This window comes from Triturus cristatus, chromosome 6, assembly GCF_964204655.1.
Source record: "Triturus cristatus chromosome 6, aTriCri1.1, whole genome shotgun sequence".
Classification (NCBI taxonomy): domain Eukaryota; kingdom Metazoa; phylum Chordata; class Amphibia; order Caudata; family Salamandridae; genus Triturus; species Triturus cristatus.
Window position 1 is genome coordinate 619626990 of NC_140589.1, and position 24918 is coordinate 619651907.

The 24918-nt window shown below is 44.2% G+C and overlaps 1 protein-coding gene across 2 annotated transcripts in view; it reads right to left on the reverse strand.

The window, feature by feature from the left end:
• Positions 1–15926: 15926 nt before the first annotated feature.
• LOC146817656 (thiosulfate sulfurtransferase/rhodanese-like domain-containing protein 3) overlaps positions 15927–24918 on the reverse strand; it is an 82261-nt gene continuing 73269 nt past the window's right edge. For both annotated transcript variants that reach the window (XM_085611111.1, XM_085611113.1), the window contains exon 4: positions 15927–17465. In XM_085611111.1, the coding sequence (XP_085467237.1) occupies positions 17402–17465 (64 nt within the window). In that variant the 3' untranslated portion in view covers positions 15927–17401. The remainder of the gene's footprint in view (positions 17466–24918) is intronic.

The window sequence follows — 24918 nt, forward strand, 5'->3', positions numbered from 1 at the left end:
CCCCCTCAGGCGGTCACGCAACAGCCTCCGGGGATCAGCCTCAGTCTGTCTGTGGAGTCACCCTCTCGCCCCCGCACTCGCTAATGGCGCTTTTCAATCCCTCTGTGTGCGGGACAGTCCAATGTCTCCACTTCGCACCCAACCATGTATGTTGCCCCCCGGTGGCAAGGGTCACGAGGATCGGCCCGTGTGATGGAAGCTCCAGTCTCTTACCGGGTAAGTCCCTCTTACTCATTGTTCTGTCCCGCCGCGCACTTGCAGCTGAGGATAAGTAGGCGGGCCATTCCCTACGCACCAAAGCCCACCTCGCAACAGCAGGTGTTAAATCCTATGCAGCCCCGCCGTCCGCACCAGGCGTGGCACCACGATGTTCCTCCTGCAGCCAACGTTCCTCCGGTGCCTGTCGGGCCCCGTCTGGCAAAGGCAAAGACTAGGCCGCAATCCTCCCGTCAAGCCGCCATCTCGCCCGAGTCCCTAAAATGGCGGCCGTCACTTCCTTCGCTGTGAGTACTGTCAGCCGCTACCTCTGCTCTCCCGTCTCGCTATCTGGCCCCCAACGACGATCACCTCTCAGACTGGTCCCCGGGGGATGCACGCACTGACCTGGCAATCATTCAGCCGTGAGAGTTCTGCTACCCCCAAGGACCAGATCTCTGCTTGTGTTGCCTGCCGCTGGTCTCCTCCACAATTGGCTGGGCCCACGCGTCCCCTCTCTCACCTTCGGGCACCGCTGGACCTCCGGACCCCTCCAGGGAGCAGTTACAGGCTCGGGTGCGGACCGCTCTGCCTTCCGGGCCTCCGACTCGGCAGCTCCGCGATCTACGGCCCTCCTGCCTCTTCGGTCACAGCAGTGGGATCTCCTTGTGTGGGACACTGCTGGGTACTCAACAGTCGGGGGGGTGCCAAAATCTCCTTAGGACCCACAACAGTGGCCGTGTAGATCGGGAGGCAGCAGGCAACGTCGCGGGTCCTCCAGCGCCACCTTGTCACCGCACCGGTTCGCCGTTAGTGCACCTCCTCAGCACCCCCGTCCACAGACTTCATCGAAGAGGTCTGGGCCCCGGCTGGTTGCTGGTGCTCTTATCAGGCTGTTCAGACCGCCTCCCCGCCCCTCAGACCTCGCGCTGCACTGATTGCCCGCTCCAGGCCTCAGTTCGCGCCTTTGCCGGCGTGTCGCGCTGATCCAGCACCGCAGCTCAACTCGGGAGGTGCATGCTCCCGGTCTCCACGATCACCCCAGGCTAACCGCTTGTCTGAACCGGAACTTAGCTGGCCCCAGTGCAGGGGTCGGTAGACGCTGAAACGGCCAGAAGGCCGGGGCTACAGCAGGCCGTCAGCGGGAGCTTCAGGGCAGCACGTCAGCTCACACCGCCACGCCCAGCACCACGTTTTAGAAGGAGTTATTTACTGTCCTTTTTGTGACAAGTTTCATAGATGATGTATCCTAGGTGAAAAAGTGGATGAGGGAAATACCTGGGAGTAGGTAGCAAGGAAGCTACACCCATATGTGACTCCTCACTCATCGTTGACTAACACTGACGCAGCGTGAAACTCTGCAGTACTTTACAAATATAGTAAAATAGGGCCGTGCCAAGTTTTGTAAAAGTCTTAAACCAAAGATGTAATTGCTAGCCCTTGCACTAAAAAAAGAAAGGAAAAAAAGGCCACATTAGCAAGAAGCTAAACTTTGTGCTATAGCGCAAAGACGAGCGAGCACTATCTTGTGTAAAAATTGCATTAAAGATGCACCCCCAGTAAAAATAATTCGAGGACAACTGTCGGAGAGAAATCCATGAAAATTCTGCAATAGTTAATGATGGGAATATCAATTGACCCTCCATTGGCCCCAGTTTCATTTGGTGCGTAGACTTCACACAAAGCTATTTTAGATCTAGCTATGTTTGAAACCCTACAAGTATTTATGCTGTTACAACTGTAATATGCCCCTTTGCAAAGATAATAGGGGGTGTCAGCATGCTGTAATGCAAAACCGTTTTGCTCTGGTTAGCTTGCCAGCGTAAGATAGGTTTGGTGTTGATCAGAGCTGGTGTTTGAGTGAGAATCCATGCTAAACAAGTACATTTGGGTCTACGTTTTGGGACCCTTTCCCCTATTTTACATGTCCCTACAATGGTGACTGCCAAAAGGGTCCATAACACGAAAGATTAGCATGCATTAAGAGAATACTTCGATATATATTTTTGTATAGTGCAACATTTGCCAAATTCCTCAGCGTGTAAAGCCAATTACCATCTGTGTTATTAATACTTTTGTTTATTAGTATTTCAAATGATACAACAATAGAGTACAATGTTAACACTGAATCAGTAACTTGGGATTTCAGTTTTTAGTAAATGCTGTGCAGACAGGAGCAAGCGAGCACTGACAAGGGATCGGGTTATGGTTGCACTTTCAGGAGAATTAGATGCCGTAAGATAATGATACTCATTTAACAAACCAACTATAACCATGTCCATATGTGCCTAAGTCTTGTCATAGGATGTGTGAACAACATCAGTTGCGGAGAAGAGGGTTGAGTGCTTGAAGGGGGGCAAGGAAGAGCAATTCATTCTGGCTACGGCAGCACCTGGACCCGTGCACTGTCAGTCCTATGAGGGTTCGGCTCATTTTCAAAGCCAGGACTTCACCCCATAGTCTGCCCCTCCTCATAGTCTACTGCAGGCCCACTTCCCTCCAGTGCAGTTCAATTGGTCTGTGAAGGACACCCCTTGCTTCCTCATTCCGTAGCACCCTTTCCTCAGCGCTTGCCGTCAGTCACCCATGCTTACACACTAGGTCCTGTGGGCGATTTCCAGGCAATGGCCTCTTGGCTAAAGCCAGGGCCAAGTCCACAAATCTGTTCCCCACCTTCTTGGGGCCAGGTGTACAGAAGAGGCCCAATAAACAAACTGCAGCCTTATATGCGAGTGTTCTAGACAGACGCAAAACTACCTTCCCACTGACCCTGTGAGCCCAGGGCAACCCCAAGTCATGTGACCAAGATTAGCATCCAATGTCGCATAGGAGGGCAACCTCTAGGCTCCATGCCATGGATAGTCTATCCTATGAAAAGTAAGGTCTGTCCTGTGAGAGTAATTGAATTGTATGTTTTTTAAGACTCCTATTGTGAGAGACTTTGTGGATATGCAAGCACTCTCCCCTCATTTAGCGTCAGTCATGTACTTGCCCAAGTCAGTGGTCCTGCCAGCATGAAGGTCATCCAATGGTTTCTTAACTAGCCCATTTAAAGCCTGATAGAACCACGAGACTATGCAAAAGCCCGTACCCAGCGTCAGGAGTAGCTGAAGGACTAGATGTGTGTGAGATTCTGCTCTTGCAACACCCTACATGCCCCGTAGGGCATGAGTAAGTGCTTTGTAGATTAGAAATTGTCCCACTGGCAGGCCTTTCGGCTCCACCATGTCTCCAAAGGGCAATAAGACATTCAACTGAAAGCAGTCACCTAGGGTCACCAACCTCACCTCAGTCCAGGAGTCCCTTTGCCCTGCAGTAAAGAAAGTCACTGCGTTGCAGTGAGGGAGGGCAACCAATGACCGTTCAGGGGCCACCATACCAGTACACCACAGCCCACGTCGCCAGCAGGCCAGGACAGTGGACAAAATGCCCAGGCAGAGAATCTGAAGTGTAAGGCACAACTGCTGGCTGGAGTCCCTAGTTGGGCTCAGCAGTCAACTGACCAAGTTCCTGTAATCCCACCGTATCCAGCCAGTTTGTGATCCACTGAAGCGGAGCTGGAAGAAATTACAATTCAAAGTCTGGTACTGCCAGGCTGCCCTCAATTGGGGGGGGACAGAGCGTAACTAATGCAACTCTGGTGCCTGCCATCCAAAATCAGTTTCCCCAGGAGTGCATCAAGCCTCTGAAACAGGATATCAGGATTTTTACCAGGAGGTTTAATGGACAGTAAAGAAGTTTCTGGAGCATGGCCATGCCATAGTTCGTAGCTTAAGAGGGCGCCAAAATATGACAGGACTTCAGAGACCCCCATAGATTTCCCTCACTGTGATCATCCAGGTCACGGAAGACCTGAATGCCCAAGTTTTTAAAGGTTCACAGAGCCAAGGATACTCCGGATTACTCTGATACTCGAGCACCTTCCAAATTCCGTAAGGAGCTGCAGGACCTGCAGAATATTATTTGCCCCACCCCAGAGGTAAATAAGCACGTCATCTGTAAATAATAAAATTACATGAACCAAAGCATCTAGCTTAATGCCCCAATCTATTCCTTCAACTCAAACCTTTCTGCCAGCGGCGCCAGGGCAAATAAGAGGGGTGACAGAGAACAACCCTGTCCAGTGCCCCTGAATATTTCATGTGCCTCCGAAATCGTGCACCCTGTTTTAACCCTAGCAGTTGGGTGAGTATTAAGTAGCCCGACCCATCTTACCCAGTTAGCGACATGTCCCATGCTATTCATAGTGGCTTCCAAGAAGTCTCAACGCATTGTGTTGAAGGCCTTCTCAAGGTCCACCTACACAATCACTGCAGCAGTGGCAGGTAACCAGTCATGGACATACAGGATAGAATAAAGTCTACAGAGGTTACGTTAAGTGTTACAGGTTGGTATACAACTGTTTTGGTCTACATGAATCAGGGACTGCATATGGGATAACAACCAGGACACTAATATTTTACTGAGTATTTCAAAGTCCGAGTTCAACATAGAGAGGGGCCAAAAATCCGAGGGTGCCACATCTAGCAAGGTAGATTTTGGCATGGGCACCACCAGAGCCTCCCATATCATTGCAGGAGGGATACCAATTTCATAGACATCAGAATACATGTCCGTCAATTTGGGTGCCAGCTCGCACACGAACATCTAGTAAAACTCCAAGGGGAGGCCATCTGCGCCAGGCGTCTTACCTACTGTCATGTTTCTAACCTCCATGTCAGACACTGGGGTGCCTAGTGATTCTTATTCCGCTGGTGGGAGAGACTGAAGTAGGAGTGCCTCCAAGAAGGGTTCCAATGCCGTCTGGAGGCCTACCTCCGGCAGACGATATAGGGACACGGAATAAGACCTGAATGTCTCATTAATATATCTTTCGGCTAAAAGAAGAACCCCCCCCCCCCCCCTTGGCACTAGGCAAGTAATAGGGGTGCCCCCACTTTCTGCACGAACCAACCATGCAAGGAGCCGTCCAGACCTCCCCTCCTCTTCATGAATCCGATTTACATCGATTTTATAGTCATGGCATCGCAGCCGCTCCAGAGCCACATTATACAGTTCACATGTCTCCAGCAACTCCGAAGGGCTTCCGCACAGCTCATTATCCTGCAGAGGCAGATCAGCCTTCAAGCTAAATCCAAAGTTTACATTCAAAACACAGGACTAAAGCCAGAATACACAATTAGGTTTCAATTCTATTCTCACATGCCAACAATATTCAGAATAGGCACAATTCGTATGAAAATAGTTTACCACCCAATCTCCTGATGAGCTCTTCCCACTGAGGTCATAAACAATCAGAATGAAAAGTATCCCCCACCCGAACCCACGCACATTGCACAAACACCCCATACAACCAGCGGCAGCTCCTTCGCTAAGGCGGAGGAGCGTCACCCCACTGCTCTGTAAGCAGTTCAAAAAGGAAAAACTAAAATTTTAATAAAGCAATGTCATTAGAATTTTTTTTCTCCGTACTGGCTCAGTTATAGACGCGGGGCAGACTGGGGTGTCCCGAGTAGGGGGTGGAGTGGTGGGCTCCTGAGTAGGGGGTAGAGTGGTGGGCACTCTCTTAAGTGCGCATGAGGGTTTGACCAGCCATCTTGGGCTGGCCAAACTCATGTGCACTTAGCATATTCTCCACCCAGGTGTATTGCATAGCCTGCGTGGAGAAAATGTACAGGCTCCCAGTCCCTGTCTGAGCACTGAACCACGGCGCTCTGACCAGTCATGACGCTGCTGTCCTGCTGGTGACAGCAGCGTTGTGATTGGCTAGGGGAGTCTGGGAGCCTGTGTGCCTGTGCGCTTCCTGCTTCCCTGTGTCAGCGACAGGAGGACAGAGGAGAGGCGGCAGCCAGCTTGCAGTGAAGTGATTTTTTTTTTCTTTTTCATCTCCCCCCTGCCACCTTATTAAGTAGCAGCTGCCACTGCATACAACACATTCTATGGGGTTGTAAAGCTGTAAGCCCCAGCACTTTACAAAGTGCAAGAAAAAAAACAAAGGGGAAGGAGCTAGGGGCGTCATGCAGACCCCACAGGGCGCTAATAAACTGAAGGCCAATTAGAATCTGTAAAATACTGGATATTCTGGGGCCCATCATCCAATTGTGCAGGGCCGCCATTTTTGTGTTACACCACTGGGCAGAGTGGGAACATCCTGCTCATGAACATAGAACCCCTTACTGCATGATTTCTCATGATCTGTGTGCTTCACATTACCTACTATGGGAAGTCCAAGATTTTGACTTTCTGTAGATGAAAGTCGCAGCTTGTTCTGCTGCAGTTATTGGATTTCCATGCTGTCACTCAGGACTGCAGATCTGCATTAAATCTAAAAAGTGTGCTTGGCTGTGCAGAGTTTTGGAATTATAGAGGTTTCTCTGCTTGGCTGCAGTCACGGATATGTTTTTTTTTGGAGAATAACATTCTTTGTCAAATTCGTGGCATGCTGTGAATGCGGAGATCACATACGAGATGAAAACGTGTATATATTTGAGATTTCTGCACTTGGATCATTCAGGACTTCTCTGGATTTACGGTTTCATGTTTGCTCAGTCTAATGCATTTTTGTAAATTATATTACGAAGTATGAACACTTCTTGGCATAAGTGGAAAATATAGATATGTTTTACATAACGGAAGGTGCACTCAAAAGAACAAAGTCCAGATTGATATATATTTTCCAAACATTTCTTAGTCTTCTTTTATTTGTTAAAGATAGTGGACAGCCAACGCGTTTCTTTCCTTTAGCACAGGAACTTCTTCAGGGCTGTAATCAATTATAGAACAACATGTATAAAAAACAACATATATACTGACAATACATTTAAAAAACAACATATAAATATGACTGATAATTACAACATTAAAAACAAATCAATAGATAACAAGACCAACCTAACATACATATATATATATACACATATCATTGTGTTAAAATTTTGTGTGCATAGAATATTTCCCATCTGAAATCTTCTATCTAAGATAAAACAAGATATATATAATAACTATATATATCAGAATAGAGGTACAAGGAGAAAGGAAGAAAGAAGCATCAGAGACCAGAGCAAATATCTCAAGATCTCAAATACTGCTGCTAATATTCCAAGAATTAACACCTGATAAATGAAAGAAAGAACGAAAACAATTTCGTATAAGACAAAGAGTAAACAAAAAAATAAGCAAAAACTATAAATAAATAAAGACAGAAAGGTTTGACAGAAGGGAAAAGTGAGGAAAAGCTCACCGTATAGTTAGTTGCGTGAACATATACTCATTCCATATTGTTTGATTCAAACTATTCACAACTCACTGTGATGTGTCACGCGTTCAATGTTGAGAAAAGCGTCTGTAACATAGGAATACAAGAACCCAATAGCATCATAGGTATACAAAAAACCAATGGCATCATAGTTGAAAAGCTTAGTATATGACACAAGCGCACAATTCTAGAATGCACAACCAAAGTAAAATAGACTCACCTTCAAATACGAAGGTCTAGATGATACCCCTTGACATATTACAAAGAGTAGTCACTCACAATAATAAAAAAAGTCCTCTGTTGGACCAAAATATCTAAAGGAGAAAGAAAAAGTATTCTCACCACAACTATTCATCAAAGCGTTGCAAACAGAAGTATTAATTCATCAGAGACGAATATATCATGCCTCTCATCTGATTATAAGCGTATTATCAACATTGTTTATGTACCCCATGGGCAGTTAAGAGGTTAAAAATGAAAATTTAATAAAAGATTGTTGTCAATCAGCGTGTCAATAGAGTAAAAGTATCATTCAAACAAGATAACAAGCTCCTCACATCATATTCCACCGGCATTTTCAAATAAAAGCTACTTATCCATTTAAAGCCAGCCGAGAAACCCCGTGTCAAACACCAAACCGTTCACATATATAATCACCGCAATGTGTAAAAACCGATTAAAAAAAGGCAACGTTATGCACAATTAAAGAAACACCAAAGAGTCACTATTTTTCACAAGTTAAAAACCCATAACATTCCATACAACAACGTTCTTATGGCCACAGATCGAATCAGACTTAAAAAACGCTCACCTCCGAAATCAGCATATGCCGGACGGCATGATAACCGACAGTGAAACGACACAGCAAACGGACCAACATTTTCGGGTTGGTTTTAAATATACCGGCCAAACGTAACCCAGCGTAGCCATGAGGCAGTGTAAAAAAAGGAAAGAAGGACAATTCTAGTATGACTAAGGAAGCGGCCATCTTAGAAAGGGCATACATAGAAACGGAGTTGTACACCAAATCAATTTATGTCAACAGACCAGCCTAAAATCATAACAGTATGCCTCCAAAAACGAGTACTTCGATTCCATAATTTAAATCAACAAGAAATGAGCAACATAGTAACTGCAAAGCTGTCTTTATTTGAATAAATATTAGCAGTAACGACCGTGCGCTTTAAAGTATATTAGTAGCCATGACGCAATGTGAAAAAAACGGAAGGACAATTCTACTCTGACTAACGAAGCGGCCATCTTAGAATGGGCATACATAGAAACGGAGTTGTACACTAAATCGATTTATGTCAGCAGATAAGCCTAAAATCATAACAGTATGCCTCCAACAACGAGTACTTCGATTCCATAATTTAAATCAAAAAGAAAAGAGCAACATAATAACCGCAAAGCCGTCTTTATTTAGATAAATATTAACAGTAACGACTGCGCGCTTGAAAGTATAATAGTATAAATGAATAGAAAAAGAAGGCACACATTTCTAAAATACAAAAAACAGCGGCCATCTTGGAATAAGTGTAACTGCCACAGAGGTAAGATTGTACAAGATCCATGTCAGAAGAAAAAGAAAGAGAAAACGAGGGTCGAAATTCCCTCATGTTTAAGCATCCTATAAATGGAAACATGTAACCATTTAACTGATAAAATCAAAAGAACGGGCATCAAATTATAAATGATGTCACAGAGTATCATGGTATGTGGGGGGCAGTTTTCCCTCATGTATGAGCACCCTATAAATGAAACGGTACAGCCAATTAACTTATAAAAATAAAGAACGGACATCAAATAATAAATAATGTCACAAAATATTGTGATATATGTAAAAAAAACTGCAAAATACTAGTGACGGCGGTCATACAGGTAAAAAACCAAGTGGTCATAATATAACTACTGCTTACTATTATACGAGGCTAATCAAATGATCGCATGGTTAGAAACCGATCCAAAAACGACAAAGTGTTATTCACTTCGCACGGCCAGTCTAGTATGCCAAATTCATCTGCGCCAAAGAATGGCAAGACCATAGTAAATATATAGAACGCAATGTATTGAATGTTATGGTGACTCATAGAAATGGAAGAAAGACCATCAGGAAAAAGAAAAGAAGAACAAAGAAAACAAGAAAATAAGAAAGTACAGACAATCATTAGTCACATACCGCTGTATATACTATGCCTAAGCGATATATGTATATAATATCTTTAAGACATAGCCAAACTTTAAACCATATATTCATAGAAAGGTTCAGTTAAAATAAGATATACCTCAACAGTATACGAGAAATATGGGGCTTCCTAATTTTTACCATACAATTGTTTTAAACACGTAATCATGGACCTCTAGAGTATCTACATCCAGGGACATGACAACACATACAGAAAACAGCAAATCCGATCAGGCAATGCAGTATTGATCCAAAGAAAGTAAATTACCTCCTTGTCAATAACAGGGCCAATATTAACCTAGGAAGTAATGTAATTCTTTATCAGTATTGTGACCCACATATGTGGCCCTCAATCTGCAAATCCATTTTGCCTCCTTTTGTCTGAACAAAAGTTCCCCATTACCTCCTCGGTTGTTGATTGGGACATGGTCTATTCCGTGGAACCAAAACATATCATTGTTAGGGTGCATTGACCTGTAATGTTCACTCAAGGGATATCTCCGATCTTTATTTACAATGGCCCTACGGTGCTCCTGTATTCGAATTTTTAGAGGGCGGACTGTACTCCCTACATAAATGATGTCACAATTACAACCTATTACGTAAATAACGTGAGTAGTATTGCAGTTTATAAAATGCATGACATCATACTTTACAGTAGTGTTGTAACAAAAATTGAGGGTTTTATTTTTCCCATGTGGACACGTTACACATTCCACAGGTGAAGAAAGCCTTAGGTTTGATGGGCAACCACGTTTCACTTGAATTAGTCACATAACTGGGACACAAGACATTCCGCAGTGATCTCCCTCTTCTGTATGTTATTGATGGAGTATTCATAAGGCAACTCCTTAAAGATGGTATATCTCCAAGCAGGCTCCAATTTTTCTTTAAAATATTAAAGATTTTGGAGCTATTTACATTATATTGTGTAATAAACCTGACTGGAGTTTCTTTTGTCGTATCCCTTTTGCGTGGTGGACGCAGAGTATCTTCTCTCTTGCGACATTTAACTTTCTCAATGGCCTTATCCACAACTTCTCTAGCATATCCTCTTTGCAAAAACCTCTTTCTGGATTCTGAGATGTTATCAAGGTATGTGTCATCATCACTACAATTTCTTCGTATTCTTATGATCTCCCCATAGGGGATGTTGTTAACAACAGACCGAGCATGAGCGCTGTCAGCGTGAAGGATCCCATTGCAAGCTGTGTCTTTTCTGTGAAGGGTGCTGTGTATTTTACCATCCCTCACAAAAAAAATTATATCCAGAAAATCAATACATTCTCTACCAAATGTCATTGTGAATTTGACATTGTATTGATTTATCATTCAGATATATCAAATACTCCTGCAACTTTTCCACGGACCCGACCAGAGGCAGATTACATCATCGATGTACCTCCCCCAGAACACAATAAAATCCGTCCAGGGGGAGGCACCTCTGCCCCAGGCATGCTCCCTCTCGAACCACCCCATTAAGATTGCAAAAACATGTGGTCAACCTCCCGTCATATATCCGGGACAGTAAGGATATTTTGGTTAAATTCAAAGATTTTGAATGGTCTGAAGAACTACTTTTCGTTACATTTGATGTAGAAAGTTTATACACATGTATTCGCAAAGAACTTGGGCTTTTGGCGGTTCAGTCCTTTTTGGATAAGAAAAATGCTGATTAGTTTTCCTTTAATGAAATGATCATGGAGATGATCAATATTATTCTCTGTAATAATTATTTCCTCTTTGACAGATGCTGGTTTCAGCAAATCCTTGGTACTGCGATGGGTTCCAGGTTTGCTCCCTCGTACGCCTGCCTCTTCATGGGGTGGTTCGAGAGGGAGCATGCCTGGGGCAGAGGTGCCTCCCCCTGGACGGATTTTATTGTGTTCTGGTGGAGGTACATCGATGATGTAATCTGCCTCTGGTCAGGGTCCGTGGAAAAGTTGCAGGAGTATTTGATATATCTGAATGATAATCACTACAATGTCAGTCACAATGACATTTGGTAGAGAATGTATTGATTTTCTGGATATAAAATTTTTTGTGAGGGATGGTAAAATACAGAGCACCCTTCACAGGAAAGACACAGCTTGCAATGGGATCCTTCACGCTGACAGCGCTCATGCTCGGTCTGTTAACAACATCCCCTATGGGGAGATGATAAGAATACGAAGAAATTGTAGTGATGATGACACATACCTTGATAACATCTCAGAATCCAGAAAGAGTTTTTTGCAAAGAGGATATGCTAGAGAAGTTGTGGATAAGGCCATTGAGAAAGTTAAATGTCGCACTAGTGAAGATACTCTGCGTCCACCTCGCAAAAGGCATACGACAAAAGAAACTCCGGTCAGGTTTAGTACACAATATAATGTAAATAGCTCCAAAATCTTTAATATTTTAAAGAAAAATTGGAGCCTGCTTGGAGATATACCATCTTTAAGGAGTTGCCTTACGAATACTCCATCAATAACATACAGAAGAGGGAGATCACTGCGGAATGTCTTGTGTCCCAGTTATGTGACTAATTCAAGTGAAACGTGGTTGCCCACTAAACCTAAGGGTTTCTTCATCTGTGGAATGTGTAACATGTGTCCACATGGGAAAAATAAAACCCTCAATTTTTGTTACAACACTACTGTAAAGTATGATGTCATGCATTTTATAAACTGCAATACTACTCATGTTATTTACGTAATAGGTTGTAATTGTGACATCATTTATGTAGGGAGTACAGTCCGCCCTCTAAAAATTCAAATACAGGAGCACCGTAGGGCCATTGTAAATAAAGATCGGAGATATCCCTTGAGTGAACATTACAGGTCAATGCACCCTAACAATGATATGTTTTGGTTCCACGGAATAGACCATGTCCCAATCAACAACCGAGGAGGTAATAGGGAACTTTTGGTCAGACAAAAGGAGGCAAAATGGATTTGCAGATTGAGGGCCACATATGTGGGTCACAATACTGATAAAGAATTACATTACTTCCTAGGTTAATATTGGCCCTGTTATTGACAAGGAGGTAATTTACTTTCTTTGGATCAATACTGCATTGCCTGATCGGATTTGCTGTTTTCTGTATGTGTTGTCATCTCCCTGGATGTAGATACTCTAGAGGTCCATGATTACTTGTTTAAACCAATTGTATGATAAAAATTAGGAAGCCCCATATTTCTCGTATACTGTTGAGTTATATCTTATTTTAACTGAACCTTTCTATGAATATATGGTTTAAAGTTTGGCTATGTCTTAAAGATATTATATACATATATCGCTTAGGCATAATATATACAGCGGTATGTGACTAATGATTGTCTGTACTTTCTTATTTTCTTGTTTTCTTTGTTCTTCTTTTCTTTTTCCTGATGGTCTTTCTTCCATTTCTATGAGTCACCATAACATTCAATACATTGCGTTCTATATATTTACTATGGTCTTGCCATTCTTTGGCGCAGATGAATTTGGCATACTAGACTGGCCGTGCGAAGTGAATAACACTTTGTCGTTTTTGGATCGGTTTCTAACCATGCGATCATTTGATTAGCCTCGTATAATAGTAAGCAGTAGTTATATTATGACCACTTGGTTTTTTACCTGTATGACCGCCGTCACTAGTATTTTGCAGTTTTTTGACATATATCACAATATTTTGTGACATTATTTATTATTTGATGTCCGTTCTTTATTTTTATAAGTTAATTGGCTGTACCGTTTCATTTATAGGGTGCTCATACATGAGGGAAAACTGCCCCCCACATACCATGATACTCTGTGACATCATTTATAATTTGATGCCCGTTCTTTTGATTTTATCAGTTAAATGGTTACATGTTTCCATTTATAGGATGCTTAAACATGAGGGAATTTTGACCCTCGTTTTCTCTTTCTTTTTCTTCTGACATGGATCTTGTACAATCTTACCTCTGTGGCAGTTACACTTATTCCAAGATGGCCGCTGTTTTTTGTATTTTAGAAATGTGTGCCTTCTTTTTCTATTCATTTATACTATTATACTTTCAAGCGCGCAGTCGTTACTGTTAATATTTATCTAAATAAAGACGGCTTTGCGGTTATTATGTTGCTCTTTTCTATTTGATTTAAATTATGGAATCGAAGTACTCGTTGTTGGAGGCATACTGTTATGATTTTAGGCTTGTCTGCTGACATAAATCGATTTAGTGTACAACTCCGTTTCTATGTATGCCCATTCTAAGATGGCCGCTTCGTTAGTCAGAGTAGAATTGTCCTTCCGTTTTTTTCACATTGCGTCATGGCTACTATTATACTTTAAAGCGCACGGTCGTTACTGCTAATATTTATTCAAATAAAGACAGCTTTGCAGTTATTATGTTGCTCATTTCTTGTTGATTTAAATTATGGAATCGAAGTACTCGTTTTTGGAGGCATACTGTTATGATTTTAGGCTTGTCTGTTGACATAAACTCCGTTTCTATGTATGCCCTTTCTAAGATGGCCGCTTCCTTAATCATACTAGAATTGTCCTTCTTTCCGTTTTTTACACTGCCTCATGGCTACGCTGGGTTACGTTTGGCCGGTATATTTAAAACCAACCCGAAAATGTTGGTCCGTTTGCTGTGTCGTTTCACTGTCGGTTATCATGCCGTCCGGCATATGCTGATTTCGGAGGTGAGCGTTTTTTAAGTCTGATTCGATCTGTGGCCATAAGAACGTTGTTGTATGGAATGTTATGGGTTTTTAACTTGTGAAAAATAGTGACTCTTTGGTGTTTCTTTAATTGTGCATAACGTTGCCTTTTTTGAATCGGTTTTTACACATTGCGGTGATTATATATGTGAACGGTTTGGTGTTTGACACGGGGTTTCTCGGCTGGCTTTAAATGGATAAGTAGCTTTTATTTGAAAATGCCGGGGGAATATGATGTGAGGAGCTTGTTATCTTGTTTGAATGATACTTTTACTCTATTGACACGCTGATTGACAACAATCTTTTATTAAATTTTCATTTTTAACCTCTTAACTGCCCATGGGGTACATAAACAATGTTGATAATACGCTTATAATCAGATGAGAGGCATGATATATTCGTCTCTGATGAATTAATACTTCTGTTTGCAACGCTTTGATGAATAGTTGTGGTGAGAATACTTTTTCTTTCTCCTTTAGATATTTTGGTCCAACAGAGGACTTTTTTTATTATTGTGAGTGACTACTCTTTGTAATATATCAATAAAACACCGTCAAGGGGTATCAACTAGACCTTCGTATTTGAAGGTGAGTCTATTTTACTTTGGTTGTGCATTCTAGAATTGTGCGCTTGTGTCATATACTAAGCTTTTCAACTATGATGCCATTGGTTTTTTGTATACCTATGATGCTATTGGGATCTTGTATTCCTATGTTACAGACGCTTTTCTCAACATTGAACGCGTGACACATCACAGTGAGTTGTGAATAGTTTCAATCAAACAATATGGAATGAGTATATGTTCACGCAACTACCTATACGGTGAGCTTTCCCTCACTTTTCCCTTCTGTCAACCCTTTCTGTCTTTATTTATTTATAGTTTTTGCTTATTTTTTTGTTTACTCTTTGTCTTATACGAAATTGTTTTCGTTCTTTCTTTCATTTATCAGGTGTTAATTCTTGGAATATTAGCAGCAGTATTTGAGATCTTGAGATATTTGCTCTTGTCTCTGATGCTTCTTTCTTCCTTTCTCCTTGTACCTCTATTCTGATATATATAGTTATTATATATATCTTGTTTTATCTTAGATAGAAGATTTCAGATGGGAAATATTCTATGCACACAAAATTTTAACACAATGATATGTGTATATATATGTATGTTAGGTCGGTCTTGTTATCTATTGATTTGTTTTTAATGTTGTAATTATCAGTCATATTTATATGTTGTTTTTTAAATGTATTGTCAGTATATATGTTGTTTTTTATACATGTTGTTCTATAATTGATTACAGCCCTGAAGAAGTTCCTGTGCTAAAGGAACGAAACGCGTTGGCTGTTCGCTATCTTTAACAAATAAAAGAAGACTAAGAAATGTTTGGAAAATATATATCAATCTGGACTTTGTTCTTTTGAGTGCACCTTCCGTTATGTAAAAAATTCTGGATTTGCTTCGCATCTAACAAAGACGGATGTTGGAAGTTGCTGCACCACACATATAAATTTAGTGTATATAATTGACAAGACAAACTCTTGGAATTTAAGTGCTTAACTGTGGTCCGTCGTTGGTGTTGCTTTGTTTATGTATGAAAATATAGATATGCACTTGACAAAAACAAATAGATATTTGTGTAATTTATTTAGAAAGAAACCATACATTTTAGGACAATAATTCATGTATACTTCCAGCGGTACACATTCATGTCATAGTACTGTCAAATACTCAATCAAGAGTATTTGAGTATCCTACTAATACAATGGCACATAGCTTTCCTATGGTACCACTTGTGGTGGAAAAGGCACACATCTTGTAAAATAATTACAATTCTATTCAGCCTTTGATGTTCCTGCTGAATGAAGTTGCTCTTTTTTTGTCAGAACAAAAGCCCTTTTTCCTACTTAAATAAATCGAATGTGTGGACATCAAAATATTTTTCTCCAAATGCAATCTGTGTAGTAAACCTTAAGGAACATAAGTCAGGGAATATACTTTTACTTAGAGAATTCCAGCGCTGCCTAACCCCAGCAACAATAACAACTAAAAATGCATCCACTGATGGTGCTTAAAGAAAGACTGCTTGAAGACCCCCTGGGAAGAAAAGGTGAGTGTGGGTGTGTGTAGATTACTCCAAGGGAATCTAGTACCATGAGACGGTCTCACTTCATTTCTAAAGCAGGAAAGCCGCTGCGGGATCAGTAGGTTGGTTTTTCATGGTTCTGCGAATAGTTCATGATTTTCATACGTAGATAGATTCAATGGTGGTATGTGCAACCCTTGGGTCCTAAAACAGAAACCTGCCAACCACCTCCCGTTATATACCAAGCCATTATTAATGCTTTCAAGAAGAAGCAAGCTGAGGAATAGTAAGAATATGACAAAACAACCTGATAGGTAATCAATGAAAGAAGCCTTTAAGCAAGTAAGCCACTTTAATACAAGTCATCCTGCACGATGAGCCAGCGAGAGCTGTGCAGAGAAGGAGGTAGAAGGTACCATGGTTTATGTGCAGGCGCAGAGTTTTACCAGTGCATCCTGCAGGCAGTGGTCTTTGCTGGAAGACCCAGGTACCAACATTTGCACCTTCAAAGTAAAAACACACCAATTACTTGCACTCACTATCTTATTAACGTGGTATAAAGTTCGAGTTTTTTTGGTATTCGTTTTTGTGTAAGAAAAAGATCAGGTACAATTGCCTTCAAAGCTGTTTGCCTTTTACCACCCTCAAGCGAAGTAAACTATGCGCAATTTTCCGGGTATTTAAGTCAGCAACTCTATGTGAAGAAGTTAGGCTCATCTTTGGCGATTTCAAATGTCAACCACATCATTCAACAACTCGGGTGTCCTTGAGTAACGGAAGATATTTCAGTGCACAGGAGACCAGAGCAAATGTCCCTACATAAGGCACATGGTGGTAAGTTAGTTACCAGATCAAAGCGGGTGATTTGTCAACTTCCTGGAAAGTGATCAGCACTTATAGCAGCTTTGATAAAACACACACATTTTAATTCCTGTTTCAAAAAACTAAAAATGTCACCCTGCAAATGAAAATAAAAATTCACAAAGTTGAGACGACAAGATTCAAGTCGGCTGATGGTCATTGCTTCACAGGAGGTTCATGTCGAACAAAGTCATCAAAGCCACCCAGGTAGTGCTGAGCTCTGAAAAGAAGCACAATAAGGTCAGTGGCACACTGTGTATTGCATCCTTTTACTTTTAGCAATGGTAAAACGATCACATTTGTGGATCAAGTGCATGGACCAGAGGAGGACAAGGGAACAGAACAGTGCTCCTTAGGGTGTGCATGTTCTCTTAATATGTCCTGGGCACACAATTTAAATCTGTTGTCCAAAGATTTGGCTCATTTTCTTCTCCCAGGTGAAATGAACAGCACCTATCAGTAGGGTGACACCATGCAAAAGCAGGAACCCCTGTGCTGCTTTCTTGGGTATAGAGTACATGGCATGACTGATTATCGCAAGTCCAGATAATACCCGTTTGTTAGGATCAAAATATGGCCTTGTACCTCAGGTCCACTGAGATGCTTCACATGTAAGTTTTTGTTGCTCCCCCATCTATAACTAGACACTGCTGTGCTAGGAGAACACTGAAAGTGTACCACCACCCTTGGACCAGTGACTTTTGTCCTCTTAACGGGCTGTTTGGAAACAGGTGGTGATAACAAATCAGAGCAGGTAGGCTCTGTATCTGCCTGTATCTCAGAGGCACCTACATACCATGTTGGTAAATGCTCTACGGCCTCCCAAAACTGATATCTATTAAGTCCCTAAAAGTGTGTTGTCCGTATGTGTGGTAGGCAAAATGAAAGCAAGCGGTACAAATGGCCATTACCTATTGCATAGCACACAAGATAGTGGTTCCCTGCATCATAAAATTTAAGGCAATTTCAATTTTCCAGTCAATGGAGCAGCCTATGTCACTTGCCCCTTAAAGGTCCCATCACACTGCATGCAAAACATCCCCTCCCAATACATAGCCTGACCTGCCCCTAACAGGTTTCTGCTGGGTACATACATTCATTGCTTTTACATTTTGTGTTGGCAGTACTCTGCTGGATTATAAGGCTGCTCCTGTGCCTCCTACTACAAGAGGGTACAAACATGTCAGTGAAACCTAGCTTGTTAAAGTATTGCATAGTCATTACCTACTTCTGTGACCCCTTAACCAGGGGAATGTACCACTGTATTCATGTTTTATTGATAAACTCCAATAAAAACAATTTTTTTTTAAAAAGGTCCCATCGTCTTGGGCCCCAAGATCTGCCATGGACCAAAACCAGTCGGCTGTGTGGATAGCCCACTGCTCGGTAACTGTTAAACTGCACTTGACGCGCCAGGCCTCCGACATCAAAATCTCAATACGCAGGGCCGAGACAGGAATGCTTGTCCCCGCTACTGTTATTAACATTAGAACTGGTTGAAGTATATATTAGAAAGAACAATGCAATTCAAAGCCTAATTAGACTAGCAGGAGTACAAAATTATTATATGTTGATGATATGCTACCACTGTCCCACCCAGTCCCCTCTAATTCAGCATTTATTTCACAAATCTCAACATTATTAATATTTTTGCGTATACAATCTATGGAGCAAATTCCAAGTTCTTCCATTACTAAAAGACACAATAGCAGCAGTGTTCGCCGCATCATTATTTTCCAATTTAACTATCTAGGGATATACCACAATAAGGGCTTGAAACATGTGGTTAAATATTACATGAACTCCCCTAATTCAAAAGCTGATATTTACTCTTGCCATGTGGAATAAAATGTCATTCTTACTATAAGGTAAGGTGCAAATCATTTACCTAAAGGTAGCCCCTTGAATTAATTACATATTCTCCATGGAACCTTTAAAAGTTCCAAATGAATAACTACGGGTACTAAACAAGACAATAAAAAATAAAGCCACTCTAAGCCTATGTGTGTCAAAATAATACACAGCCACTATATATGGTGGCTTGTGTTTACCCCACATAGAACATTACTGGATATCCAACCAACTTGCACATATTAAATTCTACTTCACACCAGTAGGGATTGTTTAACCAATCTTAAAAACAACAGACTGTGTGTACATTCTGTATGCCAACGACAGGCGAGGGAAGAAAAATATTACTTATCCTATAAGCGTCTGTTCATAGCGTGTGGTGATGTAGATGCACACATTGTGCATAATCCTGCCATATGGTATTGGACATTTGCAACTTAATTTTCCTTTGAAGAAGTCTTTCAGGCCATGAGGTATAGGGACTCCTCTCTTACCTGTCAATTCACATGGGCATCAGTTCCATTGATGGATTGTTTTTCGCACAGAGGATGAGCATACTGATTGGGCAATAGGAAGGAAAGCTTGGTGACTATGGTGAAGTTGTGTGTAGTAGGTTAAATACATAAATCAAAGAGAAGAATATCTGTGGCAACCACTGACTGTTGTGGAGGACAGTGGGAGCTTGTGAATCTATAGCACTACAAACTACAAACAGATGCATACAAGGTAAGTAACATTTTGTGTCCATAAAATGTGTGGCCCGTCGATACATTCTGTATATATCATACAACAAAAGGCGGCAGGGTGTATCTTGCTGCACAAACTACATGTCTTATTCTGTGTACTATCTAACCATCGATGCCCAACTCCCAAAACCAGCCACCAACAATGGTTTCAAACATAACATAGCAATACAATGAATGGGAGAGGCAAAGTCATGAGAGCAAAAAGTTCATAGGGTGGAAGTCTCACGAATGATGTACAAAAAATGATGACAGAAATGTCATGTCTTTCACTTGTTAAGTTATTGTAGATGCTTTTATTATTTATTCAACATATAACAGCATATGTTGAATAAAGAATAAAAGGAACTACAATAACTTAACAAGTGAAAGACACGACATTTCTGTCCTCATTTTTTGTACTACATTCGTGGGATTTGCACCCTATGAACTTTTTGCTCTCATGACTTTGCCTCTCCCATTCATTGTATTGCTACATTCTGTATATACTGTAAAGTCATACTCCTTTAAATGGATGTTAGCCAGTGGATGGACCAGATGTTTGAATCAAAGTCCTTATGACAGTCTGACCAACTCTAACAGAGTTGTTTAGTAAATGTGTAGCATGGACCAAGTAGCTGCCTTACACATCCGCCATAGGAATATTACCAAGGCAAGCCCTAGTGGCCCCTTTCTTCTGGGTGGAATGCGGTCTAGGCAAGGCTCTTGACTTTGAGGTAGCAGGTATGGATCAGTTAGACAATCTACTTCGCTAAACCTGCCTTAGACAAAGAATGACCTTTGTGAGCTTTAGCGAATGCAATAAAAAGTTGTTGTGTCTTGCAAAACGTTTTGGTCCTGTCAATGTAGTACATGAGGGCATGTCATACATCAAGAGTGTGAAGAGAGGGGGAGGAGCCTAGCGCCGGACCAAGATGGCCGCGTGAGCTTTGAGCTCCCGAGACCCACGCGCCCTCCGTCGACTATCCTGTCTTCAATCCTGTATTATATGCACGGCATCTTGCAGATGACTCGTTATGGAGGCGATTGACGCCGCCCGAGTTCGGATCGCCCACCGGGAACCGGAGTTGTGCACGGCGGAAGATTGAGGCCTGTCTCCGAGGGATGCCGGGGGCTGGCGTTGGCAGGATGCCCGACCTCTAATTGAACAACAGCGGCCAGGCGAGGTGTGAACTGTCGGACGGAAGATCCCGTCCTTTCACTTTCACTTTCTCGCCCTTTGTCTGCCTTGGCCTGGGAGTGCTTTCGGCTGCTTTATTATCCTCTGGACGTTCTGCGCCCTACCCAGGCGGGCTATTGCAGATCTGACCTCTCCTGCTCCCTCTACCTGAGAGAGGGCCGTCTTTTGGCACCGGACTGCTTGGAGCCAGACATGTCGGGTAAAGCAGAGGTGGATCGTCTGAAACCCAAGGCTACCAGGCGGGGAGCTTATACTCAAGCTAATAACATGGACCGGTATGCCCAGCAGAAGGGGTCGCCCGGTGGATCGAGCCAGTCGCTGGATGGACAGAAGACTGCCTCACCCCCGGCCTCGGAGCTCTCGTTGCAGGACGTCATGGGCGCGCTCGAAGGGATGCAGGCCTCGATTGGGAGACAGTTTGATGCCCTGGCGCATAAAGTGGATACCATCCTGGTGGACGTTAACCTGATCCGCGCGGACTTGGGCAAAACTAATGAACGGGTAAAAACCCTTGATCTTAAGACCACGGGCCTCGCTGACGATGTCTCGGAACTTCTCGGAACTTCAGACTGAGGTTCGTAAGCTGCGGGCCGAGAGTGACCTCCCCGCCCGTCGGCTCGAGGACTTCGAGAGCCGGGCCAGGCGCAACAACGTGCGCATTATCGGGGTCCCGGAGTCCTCGGACGAGGTTTCTGTGGACCTTCTCGTGGAGGACTTGGTGCTTAATCATCTGAAGCCTAAGGGCCTTGGGAAGTTCTTCGCAGTTGAGCGAGCCCACAGAGTGCCAGGCGGGAGGCCCAGGGTGGGAGCGCCACCGAGACCGATTGTCGCCAGGCTCTTTCACTTCCGAGATCGGGACGCTATCCTGCAGGCGTCTCGGGTGACGGGCCCGGTCCCTTTTCAGAACGCGTCGGTAAGTTTCTATCCTGACTTCACCCAGCTGGTGCAAAAGCAAAGGCTGAGCTTTCTGGGGGTGAAGAGACGGCTTCGGAAGAGGGACCTGAAGTATGCCATGCTTTTCCCTGCCAGATTACGGGTGGTGTATGAAGACCGAACTTTCTTCTTTGAGTCGCCTGCAATGGCCGGTGAATGGCTGGATGCTTTGCCCCGACGACGGACTGGTGAGGATGCCGCCACAGACGGGGACAGTGGCCGGGATGGGCAGGGTTGATGCCTTTGGAGCCGGACTGACTTGATTTGGGTCCGGATGATGACTTGAACTGATTGCAGTACAATACGGAGGGTTGCGGGAGGACGATGGGAGCTCTTTCCTCCCTCAGGGTACTTTTTGTAGATTTGGGTATTGGTAGGGCGACAGGCACACTGCAAGTTGGGGGGGCTTTGTAAGCTGCAGCAGGGGTGCAGGGTGGGGGGGATAGTTGGGATTTTGGGTTTGTTGTTGGGGGGTTTGTTTTTGCAAGGCGCAGTACTCATTGTCAGGATTTTTCCATGGTGGCTCTTCGGGTGGGGGTGGGTCTCTTGTGGTGTGGGGATGGGGGGTAGGGGTTTAAACGTTCTTAGCTGGAATGGTAATGGTTTGGGGGATCGCATTAAGCGGGGGATAGTCCTGCAGTTCCTGAAACGGTCTTTGCCGGATGTCGTCCTACTGCAGGAGACACACCTTATAGGTAATACTTGCCATGCTCTTAATAGGAAAGGTTACAAATTCATAGCTCACTCGGGATTCTCCTCTGGATCCAGGGGTGTGGGCATCCTAGTTAGAGCTTCACTACCGTTTGAGGTGAACTCCACCATTGTTGATGATAGGGGGAGGTTTGTGGCGGTGGCGGGGAGGTGGGAAGGAAGAACTTTGGTTTTGGTTTCGGTCTATGTCCCTCCTGCCCTGCAGGCCTCCACGTTCACAGATCTGGGTAGGGCCTTGTTGGACCTCCCGGAGGGTATGTTAGTGGTGGGGGGCGATTTCAATGCTGTCGGCTCTGGGCTGCTGGATAGGTACCCGCCCAGGGATACCGGGGGGGCTCAGAAGTGGCTTCCAGACTTCCTAGACACACTCGGCCTGGTAGATTGCTGGAGGCTCCGGCACCCCACACAGAGCCAATACACCTTCCACTCCGGGGCGCATGGTAGCCTCTCTAGGATAGATTACCTGCTGACTCTGGCTGCGCATGCCTCATTGGTATCTGAGGCCAGGCATATGGCGCGGGGCATATCGGATCATTTGCCAGTGTGGGTCCGGCTGGATGTCGGGCGCGAGGGAGGGGGCAGGGTTGCTCCTATTAACCCCTGGTACTTTCGGGACCCCAAGATGCGCAGTGCGCTGTTGAAGACAGTTGATCACTTTTTTAAGGACAACCAGGGGTCTGTTGATTCGGCCGTGTCGTTGTGGGAAGCATTTAAGACTGTGCTGAGTGGAGAGGCCCTCTCCCTGGTAGTGGCGGCCAAGCGGCGGAGAGATGGCGAGGTTATGCAGGTTGAGGAGGAGATCGCAGCTTTAGAGGTGGCCCTGGAGGAGGAGGTTACAGAGGCCTCCCTGCATGAGCTGAGCCTGAAGCAAGCCGAATATAAGGACCTGGTGACTAATGCCGCCAAGACCCTCAGTAGGGAACAGCAGGGCCGCTTGTATGATGTTGGGGATAAGGCCGGGAAGCTCCTAGCTTGGCTGGACAAAAAAGAACGGGTTAATAGAGTAGTGCCGGAACTGACGAGAGAGGGGGGAGAGGTAGTTGTTGACCCTGAGGGGATAGTACAGTGTTTTTCGGATTATTTCAGTATGGTTTATGCCTCAGTTTCGGATAGGCCGACCGAGGACTCGGTTGACCTCCTGCGGGACATTGATCTGCCCTGCCTGTCTGACGTAGATAGGGACGACCTCGATGGAGACATAACGGTCGATGAGGTGGCGGGTGCCATCCGTGCGCTGAACTCGGGTAAGGCCTCAGGCCCTAATGGTTTGCCGATTGACTTGTATAAGTTGTTCCCGGATAGGGTTGCCCCTCACCTGCGCGCCATGTTTGTGGAGGCGCGGGGGGGAGGGTCCCTTCCGTTGGACCAGAGACTGGCGACGATTGTTGTAATACACAAGGAGGGTAAACCCCGAGATAAGTGTTCCTCCTATCGGCCAATATCACTCCTTAATGCTGAGCCGAAAATTCTGGCTAAAATTCTGGCAGGCCGCTTGGTCAGGGTGCTCGGAGACTTGATCCATCCGGATCAATCCGGCTTTTCCCGCACCGTAACACTGCGTTGAACCTTCGGCGCCTCCATGGAGTGATTGCCAGGGCGGGCACGATTCGAGAACCAGCTATTGTGGCATCTCTCGATGCCACGATGGCTTTTGATACGGTGGAATGGGCATATCTGTGGGCAGTGCTTGCCAAGTTCGGTTTTGGCCCTGGTTTTTTGAGCTGGGTGAGGTTGCTGTATGAGGGTCCCCTTGCGAGTGTTGTGGTAAACGGGCGGGCGTCGACTCCGTTCCAGCTTGGGAGGGGGACTCGGCAGGGATGCCCCTTGTCGCCTTTGATGTTCGCCCTTGCCCTCGAGCCGCTGGCGGCGTGGATACGCTGGCATCCGGATATACGTGGACTTAGGTGGTCGCCCGAGCACGAGGACCGTATATCGCTCTATGCCGATGACATCCTGTTATATCTCGCCTCGCCCAAGAACTCGCTTATAGTGGTTTGTGACGTTCTGACGTCCTTTGGCAGGAACTCGGGTCTCGTCATCAATTGGAGTAAATCGTATTTGTATGTTCTGAGCGGCGAGGTTCCGCCTGTCCCGCGAACGTGTTCGATCCAGATTGCCCAGCAGGGCTTTGTGTACCTGGGGATCTTTATCTCCACTGACTCCACCCTGCGGTATGAGAGAAACCTCCTCCCCCCACTGGCGCGCTTGCGGCGGGATGTTGCGGGCTGGCGGAAGCTGCCGCTCTCCCTCGTTGG